At 51.4% G+C, this 14,785-nt stretch overlaps 1 protein-coding gene across 2 annotated transcripts in view; it reads right to left on the reverse strand.

Annotated features, from left to right (window-relative positions):
• Positions 1 to 14,785, reverse strand: part of GRK5 (G protein-coupled receptor kinase 5) — a 242,554-nt gene that overhangs the window by 49,235 nt on the left and 178,534 nt on the right. For both annotated transcript variants that reach the window (XM_017509092.2, XM_037731563.1), the window contains one exon: positions 8,043 to 8,120. In XM_017509092.2, the coding sequence (XP_017364581.1) occupies positions 8,043 to 8,120 (78 nt within the window). The remainder of the gene's footprint in view (positions 1 to 8,042; positions 8,121 to 14,785) is intronic.

Raw genomic sequence — 14,785 nt, forward strand, 5'->3', positions numbered from 1 at the left:
GAGTACAGTGGCACCATCTTGGCTCACTGCAACCTCCGCCTCCCGGGTTCAAGCAATTCTCCTGCCTCAGCCTCCCAAGTAGCTGGGACTACAGGCGCGCACCACCACGCCCAGCTAATTTTTGTATTTTTTTAGTAGAGATGGGGTTTCACCATGTTGGCCAGGATGGTCTTGATCTCTTGACCTCATGATCTGCCCGCCTCGGCCTCCCAAAGTGCTGGGAAGGATTTCTTTACTTTGTTTCCACACATACCCTTTCCCTTCAAAAACTGAGGCCTTCTTACAAGGACAGATAAGACCAAATGAAAATAAGTCAATTAAAAACAGGTAACAAAAACGAAGTCTGAATGTCATCAAAACGAAAAACCTTTGTGCTTCAAAGGACACCATCAAGAAAATGAAAAGACAATCCACAGAATGGGAGAAAATATTTGTAAGACATATACTTGATCAGGAACTTGTATCCTGAATATATAAAGAACTTTTCCGACTCAATAAAAACTTAATTCAAAAATGAACAAAGAATCTGAATAAACGTTTCCCACAGGAGATACACAAGTGGTCAAAAAGCAAAAGAAAGGGTGTTCAACATTAGTAATTATTGGGGAAGCATGAATCAGAATCACACCAAGACACCACTTCACATCCACTAGGATGGATAAAATAAAAGGCAGAAAATAACAAGAGTTGATGAGGCTGTGGAGAAACTGAAACCCTGCTGGTGGGAATTTAAAATAGTGCAGTGCTTTGAAGAACAGCTCAGCAGTTCCTCAAAAGTTTAAACGCAGAGTTCCCATATGACCCAGCAATTCTACTCCTATGTATATATGCAAATGAAACATATCTACACAAAAACTTATATCTGCACGTCCATAGCATTATTATTCCATATTAGCAAAAAAGTGGGAACAAAAAGTAGAAACAGTTTGGGCACGGTGGCTCACACCTGTAATCCTAGCACTTTGGGAGGCTGGGCGGGTGGATAACTTGAGGCCAGGAGTTCGAAACCAGCCTGGCCAATGTGGTAAAATCCTGTCTCTACTAAAACTACAAAAATTAGCCAGGCGTGCTGGTGGGCATCTGTAATCCCAGCTACTTTGGGAGGTTGAGGCAGGAAGATCACTTGAACCCGGGAGGTAGAGGTTATAGTGAGCCAAGATCGTGCCACTGTACTCCAGCCTGGGCAACAGGAGTGAAACTTCATCTCAAAAACAAAACAAAACAAAACAAACAGTGGAAACAACATAAGTCAACACAAGTGTCCATCAACTGATGAGACTAGCTAAATAAACAAATGTGGTATATCTTTACAATGGAATATTATTCAGCCATAAAAAGGAATGAAGTGCTGATGCATGCTACAACGTGGATGAATCTTAAAAACATTATGCTGCAACAGAAGTCAGTCGCGGATGGCCACACATTATGTGATATTCCATTTATATGAAATGTCTGAAATAGGCCTAGAGATAGAAAGTGGATTCGTGGCTGCCAGGGCCTGGGAGGAAAGGGAAAGGGGAGTGACTGCTAACGGGCATGACAGTTTCTTCTTGGGGTGATAAAATGCCCTGGAATCAGAGAGCAGTGATGGTTATATGACTGTGAATCTTTTTAAAACCACGGAATTGCACTTTAAAAGAATTAATTCTACAGTATGAGAAGTATACCAATAGAGCTCAATAAAATTGGTATTTTTGTTTTGTTTTTTTGTTTTGAAATAGAGTCTTGCTCTGTCACCTACGCTGGAGTGCAGTGGCGCAACCCTGGCTCACCGCAACCTCCCGCTCCCAGGTTCAAGCAATTCTCCTGCCTCAGCCTCGAGTAGCTGGGATTACAGGTGTGTGCCACCAAGCTGGCTAATTTTTGTATTTTTAGTAGAGATGGGGTTTTGCCATGTTGGCCAGGCTGGTCTCAAACCCCTGACCTCAGGTGATCCACCTGCCTCAGTGTAATCCCAAAGTGCTGGGATTACAGGTATGAGCCACTGCTCCCAGTCATAAAATTGGTATTTTAAAAAGTCATCTGTAATGGTGGATGATATGTAATTCTGTTTTCACTTATTACTATTATTACAATTGGGAACACTTCCTGGGCCAGCTCAGAACGACTCTCCCCTCTCCTGAATACCTGTCACCTGTATCACTTCTGGGCTGCAGAACTGGAAGGCAGAAGGTGAGCTGCTCAGCTCTCTCCAGAGCCCAGCATACACTCAGATCCAGCTGCGGCCCGCTGGCCAGCTTCTGTGAGCTGACAAACCTGAGACCATCTGTAAGACACACCCCGCTCATGGCTGTCTACCCAGCACCAGAGACAAGGCTGCCATGTGGTTTGTAACTTGGGGGTTGAGGGAGGGGAACGTGGAGAGGGAGGCTTTACCGGTGTGCTCGCCTAATATTCCATAGGCTCCTCTGCCTTTCCCAGCCTTGCCACTGGCCATGGACTGCAAAAAGTGTTGCTTCTGGGTCAAGCACGTAAAAGTTCCGGTGCTTCCTTCATCCCTCTTTTCCCCTGTGGCACAGACCATGAGACAACGCATTCAAGATGGTGGAGCCACAGGGGCAGCCAGGATTCCTGAGTCACCAGTGGAGAAGGAACCAGAAGAGCTGATGACCTAATCAGATGATGCATGAGAAAGAAATTAACCTTCGCTGTGAGAAGCCCCTGAGATTTGGGGTTTGTTTGTTGTGGCAGCTAGTCTAAATCATCCTGACTGACGCACTGCCTCCGTCCAGCCTCTGCAGCCAGGGGCCCTCCGGACCCTTCCATGGCCTCTCACACTCCACAGCTGGCAGTACCATGTCTGAACGATTTCCTCATTCAACAGCCCGATTTTGAAGGCAGAGAAGGGGGAAAGGCAGATGACAATCACCGATGCCCGGGCATTTGAGATGCCCCAGCTACCATGCTCAGTACTTGCTGCTTTGATTTATGATCCTCATGACAGCCCACATCCTTGACATATGAGGAAACTGAGGCACTGAGCAGTTACCAACTTTCATAAGCCCAAGCAGCCCAAAGAAGTCGCATCTGGCTTTGAGCCCACGTCTACCTGACTCTAAAGCTCGGCTCCTTCTCAGCACCCTGCTGCCCTTCTGTGAGCTCTCCAACAGCTCTCAACCCCTTCCAAGCCCACCCTTGGCTGGCGCCCTGTAACACCCCCCAAAGCAAAGCTGGCCGTGTGTGGGCGACTGAGGCAGGATTCGGGGCAGTGTCTATGGAGTGGGCTTTGCCTCTTGGGATAAAAACTTCCGGCAAGGATTTGAAGGGCGTCCTCCCGCAGGGAGGGAGAACAGAGCTCCAGGCAGAGGCATCTGCTGCAGGCAGGGGCTTTCTATCCTGGCTTCCGGCAAATACAAGATGGCAGACACCTGAGGATGTGAGCTTGCCAAGCATGGCTCCCCAGAGACATTAGGCAGGAGAGCTGAGGGGCATGGAGGGCAGCTGCCAGGGCTCCCAGGGCTCCCCTCAGCGTTTCATTCCAACCAACTTGCATTGATCGAGAGCCATGTGTCCAGCATTGTACTGGGGTAGGAGACACAGAGAACAGACGCTGCTGTCTGCATCCAAAGTGAATCCCCCGCCTCTGCAGAGAGTGGGTAGACCTTCCCATGTTCCTCATTCTGTGCTCTGTTTTTCTCCAGGACACCTCCACCCACCCAGAGACTCAAGACAAAAGCCCAAGGCCGGGCCAGATGCGGTGACTCATGCCTGTAATCCCAGCACTTTGGGAGGCCAAGGCAGGTGGATCACCTGAGATCAAGAGATGGAGACCAGCCTGGCCAACACGATGAAATCCCATCTCTACTAATAATATAAAAATTAGCCAGCTGCGGTGATGGTGCACGCCTATAATCCCAGCTACTCGGTAGGCTAAGGCAGGAGAATCGCTTGAACCCCAGGAGGCGGAGGTTGCAGTGAGCCAAGATGGCACCACTGGCTCACTCCAGTCTGGGTGACAGAGTGAGACTCCCTCTTAAAAACAAACAAACAAAAAAACCCAAGGCCATCCTCCTTCTGATGTTTTACAAGGCCCTTGTTCCCCCCAATCCCCAAGCCTGCTGGCCCAGCTTGGGGGCCTGGGGCGGCTCCCCAGATGGCCTCTCACCTCCAGTCCTTCCTTGTCCCCCTTCTTACTCCTTCATGTGGTCAGGCAGATCGTCCTAAAACACAAGTGGAACTCAAAGCCCCGGCAGCTCCACGTTGCCACCACCTCGACATGGCTTTCCAGGGCCTACAGCCCAGATGGGGCCCCTCCCCATTCCTGCCCCCACAGCACTGCCCACCCCATGCCCTTTCCTACCTCTGTACTGAGGTTTCTCAACCTTAGCTCTGTTAACATTTTGCCCCCAGGTAACTCTGTGGTAGGAAGCACCATGTGCACTGCAGGATGGTCAACAGCATCCGTTGCCTCTACCCATCAGATGCAAGAAGCACTGCCCTCCCCACAACTCTGCCAATCACAAGTATCTCCAGATATCCCCAAATGCCCACTGTACTGCAGCCATGAAGGCTGCTCCTCCTTCCCCTTCTTTTGTGTCCCGCTTCCTCCTCCACATCCTTTAAGATCTGATTCAGCAGCCTCACCTCCTGGAAGCCTCCCCTGGCTCACCTGGGCTAGGCTGGGGCAGCTTCTCCGGACCCCTCCCCCTTCCCTGAGCACAGCTCCGCCGCTGCTCCCGTCACGTGGGGTTTGGCTCATCTGCTCATGTGTTGCTCCCACTCTGAAGGTGGGCTCCTCAGAATCCCTATCATGGGGCACACAATCACAACAATGGAACAGCATGCTCAGACACCACCCAGGTAAGGGCTATGGACTCTAACGAGAGGCGGAAGAGGCTCTGTGCAGCTGGGGGTGCTGGGGCTAAGCAGAGATACTAAGCGAGAAAGACAGAGTAGGGGACAGCGATAAACGACCTTCCGGGGCACAGCCTGAACAAAGGCAACGAGGTATGGACATCTAGGTGGGATGATGTGGCCAGAGCCCAGTGTGGGGCTGTGGGAGAGGTCACAGGAAAGGCTGCTGGGGCAGAAGGAGGTGTGGGTGTGAGGCTCTTGGATGTGTTCTGTAGCCCAAGGTGTGCTCAGCAGAACGGGAAACAGAAAAAATATATATGGTCAAATAACGCTGGGAAATGCTTTGGTAACAGTTAACAGGTTTCTTTCTTGCAGGACTTCTCAGAGTCTTGGAATGAATCTTTACCAGGGGAGATATGGCATTACAGTGCTGTCCACATGTAATTGACCACAGAGGGCTTTTGTTTTTCACAGAGCCTCTCCACTGCCCACTGCCCTATGGTCTACCCTTTAGAAAGCACTGCTTGGAGCTGAGACACACGAGCTACATACTGAGCAGGGGTCCCAAGGCAAGGACAATCTGGGCTTAGTGACAGTGGCTTTGGGGCTGGTCAAAGGCCTCAGTGCTGCGGCCTCAGTTACTAGCTCAGCTCCTCAGTCAGCACTTTGCTTTGCTGCATGTGGGGCACTGAGGCACATGAGAAGTAAATCAGGCTCTGGAGCAAGCTGTGATGGGAGGACTGGGAAAGCACTGCAAAGTTTATTGTAGGAAAACAGTTGACCCAAGGCACGGATCGACTACCTCCCCGGGAGGCCTCCCTGGCCATAACATACGGTGTAGCTTACATTTTAAAAATTGAGGAGAACTTAAGGGAAAAAATGCTGGCAGGCATCTGAGCTGATGGGGAGTCTGGGCCCCATCCCTCCAGGAGACAGAGACAAAGCTGAGCAGAGGTAGGGAGGTCTGGAGGTTCCAGGTCAGGGGCTGTCAGCAGGGGCTTCTGGACAAGGTTGGCCACGGGGTGACCCGGTGGCAGTCCCAGTGCTTGCCTGTACCCTGCTCTTGGCTAAGCCACAAAAGCCTATCCAGCCAGCAAGGTCAGGCAAAGGGAGCACTCCGCCCTCACTGTAGATCAGAGCCAGGCTGCAGACAGTGGGAGGACAGCGAAGCGGGGCGAGGAGGCTACACCCAGGGGAAACACCCAGGGCTCTAGAATCACCCCGATTTGGGTTCAAATTCTAGCACTGCCACTCGCTAGCTCTGTGACTTGGGATGTGACAGTTCCCTGAGCCTGTCCTTCCTCATCAGTAAGATGGAGCCAATAGACTCTGCATCCCACAGTGACAGGAAGGACTATAGTCAGTGGTGCTTGACACGAGGGGTCCTCAATACATGCTAGTTGCCATTGTTTGAGGAGAACACATGTGAGTGGGCAGCTCTACAGGGCTGATGAAGGGGCACAGATGAAGCGCTGACTGGGCCAAGCTGAGCCACCGCGGGAAGATGTCTCTGTAGAGGGCAGTTGAAGATCCCATCAACAGAGTAGCCTCTCACCCTAGTCAGCTCTGCAGGCCTCAGTGGCCTGTACAGGGCAACCTCTTATGGGTACGGGAACCATCAGAGACAATGTCTTGGAGGCATGTGGCACACCATAGGAGCCCAGCCCCAGGGAGCTGTCATCATCATGCCCTCTAGGGCGCTTGCACCCCTCTGAGCTCAGGGCACATGTTTATGCCCAGAGTGTCCACACTGTCTTGAGTGGTGGCCAGGAGATCAACAATGCATCTAGCCAGAGCCTCATCAATACACCATTGGCTGCGACTGGGTGAACAGGGACCCTGCTGAGAACGTCCCCTCGACTGTGTCCACCTGAGAACCTCATAGACGCCAACAGGCCCATATCTGGAGCATGGCAAGGCAGTGCCGCCCAAGGTGGGGGCAGCTGTGCCTGCCCAGGGCCAGGCATTGTCCAGAGCAAGCTAGCCCCATTCTATGCCTGGGAGTGTTTTATAAACATTAATTCTGTCGTTTCTGAAAAGTGCAAAAGGACTGAGGGTGTTTGTAGTTCACAGAAAGAGAAATGCATGGATTATGATGGACGCAGAAGCAGAGAAACAGCAAGGGGCGGCAGCGAGGTGATGGCGACGCCGTGTGCACATTAGGGATGCCACCCAGCAGGCTGTCTAGAGTGGGGTGTGACAAAGGGCATTGCTTCTGGGCGTGAGGCTGGGCTCACCCTGCAAGCGCGATGGCCACTGCCAACTGCAGATGCTGGAGAGAATGAGGGCTCGATTTGGTGCAAGAGGTGTAGGGGGTGGGAGGACGGATGGCCAGGACCTTATCCCACAGGCTGTGGTGACCTCAGTCCACTGGTAGCCTGGGATGGTCACCAGGACATACATCCTTCCAGGGAGATGGTGCCTACAGGATTCTGCGCAGGGTGAAGCCACTGCTGGGCCCAAGGGGATGGGACACATGCAAAGTTATTCCCACACAGGTCTCATCTCAGGCTCTCAACACCTCCTGAAGGTGAGTCTGGCAGGGTGGCCAGTTTTAAGAAAGGGAAACAGAGGCGCAGGGAGGGAATATGACTTGACCAAGTGGGCAGAACCACTGACACTAGAACATTAAATGGGTTGAGAACACACTTCTGTGAAGGTGAGTCAAGAGGCTTGGAGAACCGAGGCTGCTGAACCCCAAGGATGGTGGTACCCCAATGCTTCAACCATCTAGTGGATGCCCTGAGGTGGGGTTGGGGTGGCCCCTGGCCCTTCAGAATACTCTGGAATGTTTCAGAATTCTCCTCACTCTTTGATGCAGCTGGACACCACCTTTCCCTCCCAATCAACCCCCAACCCTTCCCCTCCACGCTGACCTCTCAGAACCGCCCTGCTCAGTCCTTCCTTCTGGGCACTTCTTCTCCTGACCTTGGCCAGGCCTCCATCTACCCTACCACAAATGGCTGGGTGTGGGTAAAGGGCAGTATGGTGACCCTTGAAGGGGCTGGGCCCCAAGAAACAGGCATCCCGCCCCTACTCCAGGCCTGGCCTGGACCATCCCCATCTTGACCCTGCCAGGATTGGGCACTCTCTGGGGGAGGATGAGAATTATGGATCTCAGGAGGTCAACAACAGCCACCAGCCCAGCACTTAACAGCTTCCCACATCGCCTGGCACAGACCTGGGGGCTCCTATTTTTGGATAAGGCCCTCTGTGCCCCCTGCTGTGGGATTTTGAAGGCCCCTTACCTTTGGGGTGAGGTACTTGGTCATAATTTCCTTCCCTTTCTCTCCCAGTTTTTCATCTGGAGTAACTTCATATTCTGCCTAAAACAGAAGGAGAAAAGAACAATAGATTTGCTCATGAGCTTCTTATAGTTACAGAACCTCACCGCCCCTGGAGGAAGCCCCCTAGAGGCCACCGGACCAATCCCCTTCTCCTGCAGGGCAGGAAACCAACCAGGAGAGAAGACCTGGCCATGGAGCCCCGATGTTCAGTTCAAACTACTCTGCCCTCTCTCACGGATGCTGGGTCTTAGGATGGCAGCGCTCCACGCAGACTGCACATCAGAATCAGGAGCCCTGATCCGAGCAAACACTGACGCTAGGCCCCACCCTAGACCAATGAAAACAGGCTTTCCAGTGGGCCGTGAGGGCTGGCACCTGGGCAGCTGGGGTTGAAGACCACTGACTTAGATGAACCAAAGGAAATTACTGGAAAATAACAGCCCACCAGACTGGAAGGCCACTGAGAAGCTGCCTTGGGTCACTCAGACCTTGAAAGCTGTGTGATCGTAGATAATTTGCTTAACCTTTCTGTAAAATGCAGGGGGACCACCATCTAGGTAAGGAGCAACTATACAGACGGAAGTGATCGAACTCTTGGCCTAGGGCCTAGCCCATCCTAAAAAATAATAAACAGTTGCCATAATTACTGCCATTGTGATTATGACACCTTGAAAGGATAAGCAATGATGCAGATGCCTGTTCTTTTCCAGCTTTTCAGTTTACAAAGTGAACATAAACAGATTTTTTTAGGATGTTCTTATCTGAACCTCGAAAGAGCCAGGGCAGTGACACAGGAGAACAGGGGCTGCCATTCCACCCCCAGTCTGTAGGTGGAGATCCTGAGGGCCCGCAGCCGGAAGGAATTTGCGCAGGGTCATGTGGCAGGAGGCAGCAGGGCTGGGACTCACACCCTCAAGTGCAGGGCTTCTCCTCAACCATACCATAGAATTTAGGACTCTGATAACTAGCCAAGCCAGGGGGCCCAAGCTCTAAAGAAGGGAGGTCTCCAAAAGACAGATTTTTAATTTTCCTGAATCCCAGAGGGGCTCCTTTCCCCACATCTGACGCACTTGCCACGTGGAGAAAGGGCCTTAAGTCAACAAAAAGCATGAGTAAGCATTCCTTTCTCATTTAGACAAAGGAGATAATTGCAAATTGCTTATAACCATTTCAAAATCCACCACCCAAGGATGTGTCAGCCTCTGTCCAAAAGCACAGCTATTTCAAAAGAGACAGAGAAATGACACCAGCAGAGATGGGCCCAGACCCTCCCCAGGCATCCCACTATGCAGTCAGATGCCCGCCTGGCCCTCCCAGAAACTTCACACCTCAGTGTCTAGGGCCCAATTCCTCCCCAGGCCAGCCAAAGGGAGCACACAGACAGCACTTGCAGTGACCACAGAGGCAGCCAGGATCATTTCCACCCACAGTGAGCGAGTTTTCTTGTCTTGCCCTCTCTTTTCTAGAGGAGAGCCAAGATCCAACGATTTTCTCCAACAGAGAAACATGAACACTACAATCATTTAGGTCACAGGGATGTAGGGTGGTGATTCTGTAAGGAATCCCACCCCTCATTTAATAGGGCTGGACACAGAGGCTCAGAGAAGTCAGGGACTTGCCCAAGGTCACAGCTGCCGGACTGGCGTGCTGGCCTCGGGATTCCCACTGGGCCGCCTGGTCACAGCCTCTCTCCCCAGAGGCCAATTCCTCTTCCACATCAAGATGAGCCTTGAGGGACTGGGGATTTCTTGATGATTTGACTTGATGGATGAATTTCTGAGATGCTTGAAGGTGACTCTTTCTTCTAGATGTTTTCCTGTTATTTTCTCCCTCTGTGCTCCCTGACAATCCCCTAAACCTCAGTGTGCATGTGTACACATACACACATGCACACACACAGACATATAGATATACACATCCACATACTCACACATGCACCCACACAGATACCCACACCCCTACACACAGACACACACATACCCATACAGACACCCACACACCCACATACCCAAAGACAGACACAAACACACATCCATACACAGATACACACACACACCCACACACAGACACCCACACACAAACACCCAACAGAGACACACCCACAGATACCCACCCACACAAACACACCCACAGACTCACCCTCCCCACACACAGACACACACACCCCATATGGAGTGCTGATTCCAGGCTCACGCTACATGGCAGGGTATTATTAGTATAGCTACATGGTAGGTATTATTATTCCCAATTTGCAGATGAAGAAACAAAGGCTCTGAGAAGTTCCAATACAGTACAGCTAGCAAGTGACAGGGCCGCAGTGGCGTCTCTAAGGTGGCTGGGCCCTCTAGAGCCAGCTGCCTGCTGTTTTCCAGAATGAGAAGCACCCAGGGGTCCTGCTGCCCCTGGAAAGCCCACCATTGGTCTAGCACCATGGGAATGTAGCTAGACTGCTATGCAGGACCCAGGCCTTGGGCAAATGGCCGGCCATCATTTGGGGCACCAAATAGACACAGCAGTCTATTGCATCCAGAACACTAGATTCACACTGTCCCAAAATACATCTGTGAAGGTGGCTCTATTTAACCAAATGGAGACTTGGGGCTCACTAATCAGCCTCAATAACCAGCTAAAAATATTCTTGCTCTGGGTACTAAAACCAGCATTAAAAAAAATAACACCCCTTTCAGGTCAGCTGCCTCCACAGAAGCTCCACTGGTGGATAGGTGCACAGGTCCACAGGGGGCGGCAGGAGCACTCGGGGACAGGCCTCCCCCACCGAGATCAAAAGGCCTTTCTCCAAAGAGTCCATGCCAGGCCACCACTTGAAGAGCATTTGTGTTGGGAGGTGGAACACAGATGGAAGGCCTCCAGCTGGGCTTTCCGCACTGATTAAGACACCTAGTGACAGGCCATGTCTCCACAGTGACCCCATGAGGGGAGTCCTGAGAGGCCACCTACAGAGGGAAGGCACCATGGTGTCTCCCCTGGATGGGCTGAGCTCAAGGCAGATCACACTCCACAAGGCTGGGGCCACTCTGGAAACCACAGCTCTGAGAACACCCTTGCCCAGGTGGTGGGACAAAGCTGAAACCAGCTTAACCCAGCAAACGTAAGCAGCAAGTAAGAATTTGTGCCAACAAACCAGAGTTTTACAATTAGATGTAGCTCAGGAAATAGCAGCCAATGACTTCAATGAAAAGAAAAGTAAACCGTATGCAAAGAATGCCCTTGTGACCTCCATCTGCAAGAGAGTCCCTTCCCAAAACAGAGAGGACTCACACAGGCACCTTTGCTGTTCCAACCATTTAAAGCTCTCTCCCTGCCCAGGGCTCAGTTTTAACAGCCAGGGTGCCAGGGAGCACCCACGACAATCCACACGGGGAATAGTTCTCTTTTCAGATATGTGCCAGGTGCCAAGGGGGAAGACACCACTGAATAAGCTGCTCTCTACATTGTGATTTATGCCAAACACAGGGGTGGCCTCTGCGGGGAGATGGAGCTCTAACAGTTAATGCAGACTATTACACTGAGCTTAAGGAGCAAAGAATTACTTCTACATCTCTGCCTGCCAAAAAGTAGAAACATCTACGTGCATCTTAGTTTATAACCCTCATACTTTGTTCTCTCGGCCTGCCCTAATTACATCATCAATCTCAGAATATGCCAGGGAAAATATCTCCTGGCTATGAAGACACACATCCTTCAGATGATTTTTAGAACTTGCCACGTTTTTCAAAGGAGCCAGCCCTCGTTTAGAGAGGGCAGTCTGGGCTGAATTCCTCCTGGCCTTGGACTAACTTTAGATGTCACCTCCTTCTCCCAGGAGACCTTCTCCGGCCCTGACAGGAAGATGAAGTCAGAGATGCCATGAGGTCTTGCCACCTCCAGCTTCTGTAATTATCGATGTGGTCAGCTTTTCCAGAGTCCTTGAGGCAGGGACAAGTGACACGCCTAGTCAGCACACTGCTCACCACACACCCCGCTGGAGAAACACCTGGATCCACCCCCTAGGCCCCAGCTTTCCGTCTGTGCTGACTGCATGGGCTGCCCCTCCAGAGCCCCTCTAGCCCTTTCCCACCTGGCTGTGGGGATGGAGTGGTAGGTGGGGTGGTTTTCTGCTGGCTCCATCCCTGTCTGGGCACCACAGGCTCCTGAACCCTCTTTTTCCAGACCCGACTCCTGTGGGCGGCCTTCTCCCACGGTCCTGCATCTGTCCCTTTCCTCAGCCCTGCAGGTTAGGAGGCGGTGGAGGCTCAGAGGTGCCGCATCAGCAGCTACCGATTGCCCTTCCCGGCTCATGCTTTGTAAACAGGTCTTCATTGAAGTCCTCCGTTCACGCATTGGGCGGACCATCCGTTTCCTGCTAGGACCTGGCTGATGTCTGGCACTGTGCTTCAGGTGGGTGGGCACTGACCTTGCTTCCTTTCTGCTCCCTGGTGAGAATGGAGAGCAGTGCATGAAGGAGGTGTCCCCCAGAGGCCTCAGGGTCAGACGGACCTGGTCAACCCCAGAGCTTTTGCCCGCTGGGCAGACAAAGTGTTCACTACTCTCTGGCTCCCATCTGAGTGTCCCTCTCCGGCCTGTCAGGATTCACTGGCCCATCTTAGGGCAACAGATGGGATGGAACCAAAGAAGGGAGGGAAAAATGGATTCCTTTCCACATTGGGTAGAGAATGAGAGTGGTGAGAGTGACCCTGATTTCCTGAGGTACCACAGCCACCAACTTATGAATTGTGGCCTGGCCAGAGGCAGATACTGAATAGAAGGCAGGAGGGAAGGGGGGCTACAGCTCTGCCTGTGGTGGGGGGGACAGGCTGGCCTCTCTCAGGGGAAGGGGGAAGGCTCACCTCTCTCTGAGGAAGTGGAGAAGCCCACCCCCCCGTCAGGGGAAGTGATAAACTCCCTGGTGGCAAACAGTGATATGGTTTGGCTGTGTCCCCACACAGATCTCACCTTGAATTGTAGATCCCATAATTCTCACGTGTTGTAGGAAGGACCCAGTGGGAAGTGACTGAATCACAAGGGCGGGTCTTTCCTGCGCTGTTCTCATGATAGTGAATAAGTCTCACAAGATCTGATTTTTTTTTTTTTTTAAGATAGAGTCTTGCTCTGTTTCCCAGGCTAGAGTGCAGTGGCACCATCTCAGCTCACTGCAACCTCCACCTGCCGGGTTCAAGCGATTCTCCTACCTCACCCTCCTGAATAGCTGGGACTATAGGCACGTACCACTGTGCCCAGCTAATCTTTGTATTTTTAGTACAGATGGGGTTTTACCATATTGGCCAGGCTGGTCTCAAACTCCTGACTTTGTGATCCGCCTGTCTCGGCCTTCCAAAGTGCTGGGATTACAGGTGCCCGGCCCCATCTGAGGGTTTTATAAAGGGTAGTTCCGCTGTACATGCTCTCGTCTCTTGTCTGCCACCATGTGAGATGTGCCTTTTGCCTTCCACCATGACTGTGAGTCCATTAAACCTCTTTCTTTTCTAAACTGCCCAGTCTTGGGTATGTCTTATCAGCAGCCTGAAAATGGATTAATACAGAGGGGCTTTGCCATCCCGCTTCCTGTCTGCCCCATGACTCTTCTCCTGAGAGCTCAGCCCCGAGTGTTTCCCCCACCCTCGCCCCCACCACAGCTGCTTTTCCTTCTTCCCTCTCAGAATTGTCTCTCTGTCCCTGCATCCAGCCAAGGATCCAAAGGCTACCAGGGAAGATCTTTAACTTTCCCCATTACTCTTTTTGTTCTAAGTGAAAAGAATCCAAGTCTAACCTAGTTCAGCAAAACTGTAAGCTCCTGGCTCCTGAAATATGAGGATGAGCTGAACAACCAAATGGTGAGGAGAACAGAAAAGCATCTGGGCACGGAGCCCAGAAACCAGGGACACAAGCACTCTGGAACCCCCACCATCCCTGGGTGTGTGTGTTTGTGTGTTTGTGTGTGTGTGTGAGAGAGAGAGAGAGTGTGTGTGTGTGTTGCTCATCATCTCTTGGTGCTAACTGGCTTGTTCCAGCATAGGAAACAGGGCAGTACACAGTTCCTAGGGTTTTTTTTATGTTAAGCTTTCTCTAGCAGAGTCCCTTTGAGGCCATCAATTCCACGGAAAGGACTTGCTGGCCCGCCTTGGCTCACAGACTCCCTCCTGCTCCAGTCAACTGCAGTTTGGGGGTGACATCATTAAGAACATGGTAGCTTCTAGGACAACCATGTTATTTGGAAATATGGGTGGTGAACCCAGGAGACTGGATGATCCGCAGATGTGCACTATATAAACCCATTTTAGAAGTGGCACTTTTTCAAGACCGCCCTGCTCCCAGGATCTGGCTTCCTGGCTATTCTGACAGTCTCTATGTGGATCTGAAAAACTATTAGCACCCTCCACTCTCCCCATTTTGAGGAATCACAGCAGTGAGAGAAAGACAAAGACAAATATTCTTTGGATTCTCATAAACAAGAGAAGTAGAATACTTAGCCCCCAGTGAGGCAGAGTGGATCATTTCACAATAAAATTTCAGATGATCAGGCACATGTAAAGCCAGGTGATAGCCCACAAATGTTATGTCATCTCCTACAGTCAAGGCTACTGAGCAGTTAAGAATGCCTCTTAGCAGGAGAATTGCCTGAACCTAGGAGGCGGAGGTTGCGGTGAGCCGAGATCGCGCCATTGCACTCCAGCCTGGGTAACAAGAGTGAAACTCTGTCTCAAAAA

The sequence above is a fragment of the Cebus imitator genome, unplaced genomic scaffold (assembly GCF_001604975.1).
Source record: "Cebus imitator isolate Cc_AM_T3 unplaced genomic scaffold, Cebus_imitator-1.0 Scaffold406, whole genome shotgun sequence".
Classification (NCBI taxonomy): domain Eukaryota; kingdom Metazoa; phylum Chordata; class Mammalia; order Primates; family Cebidae; genus Cebus; species Cebus imitator.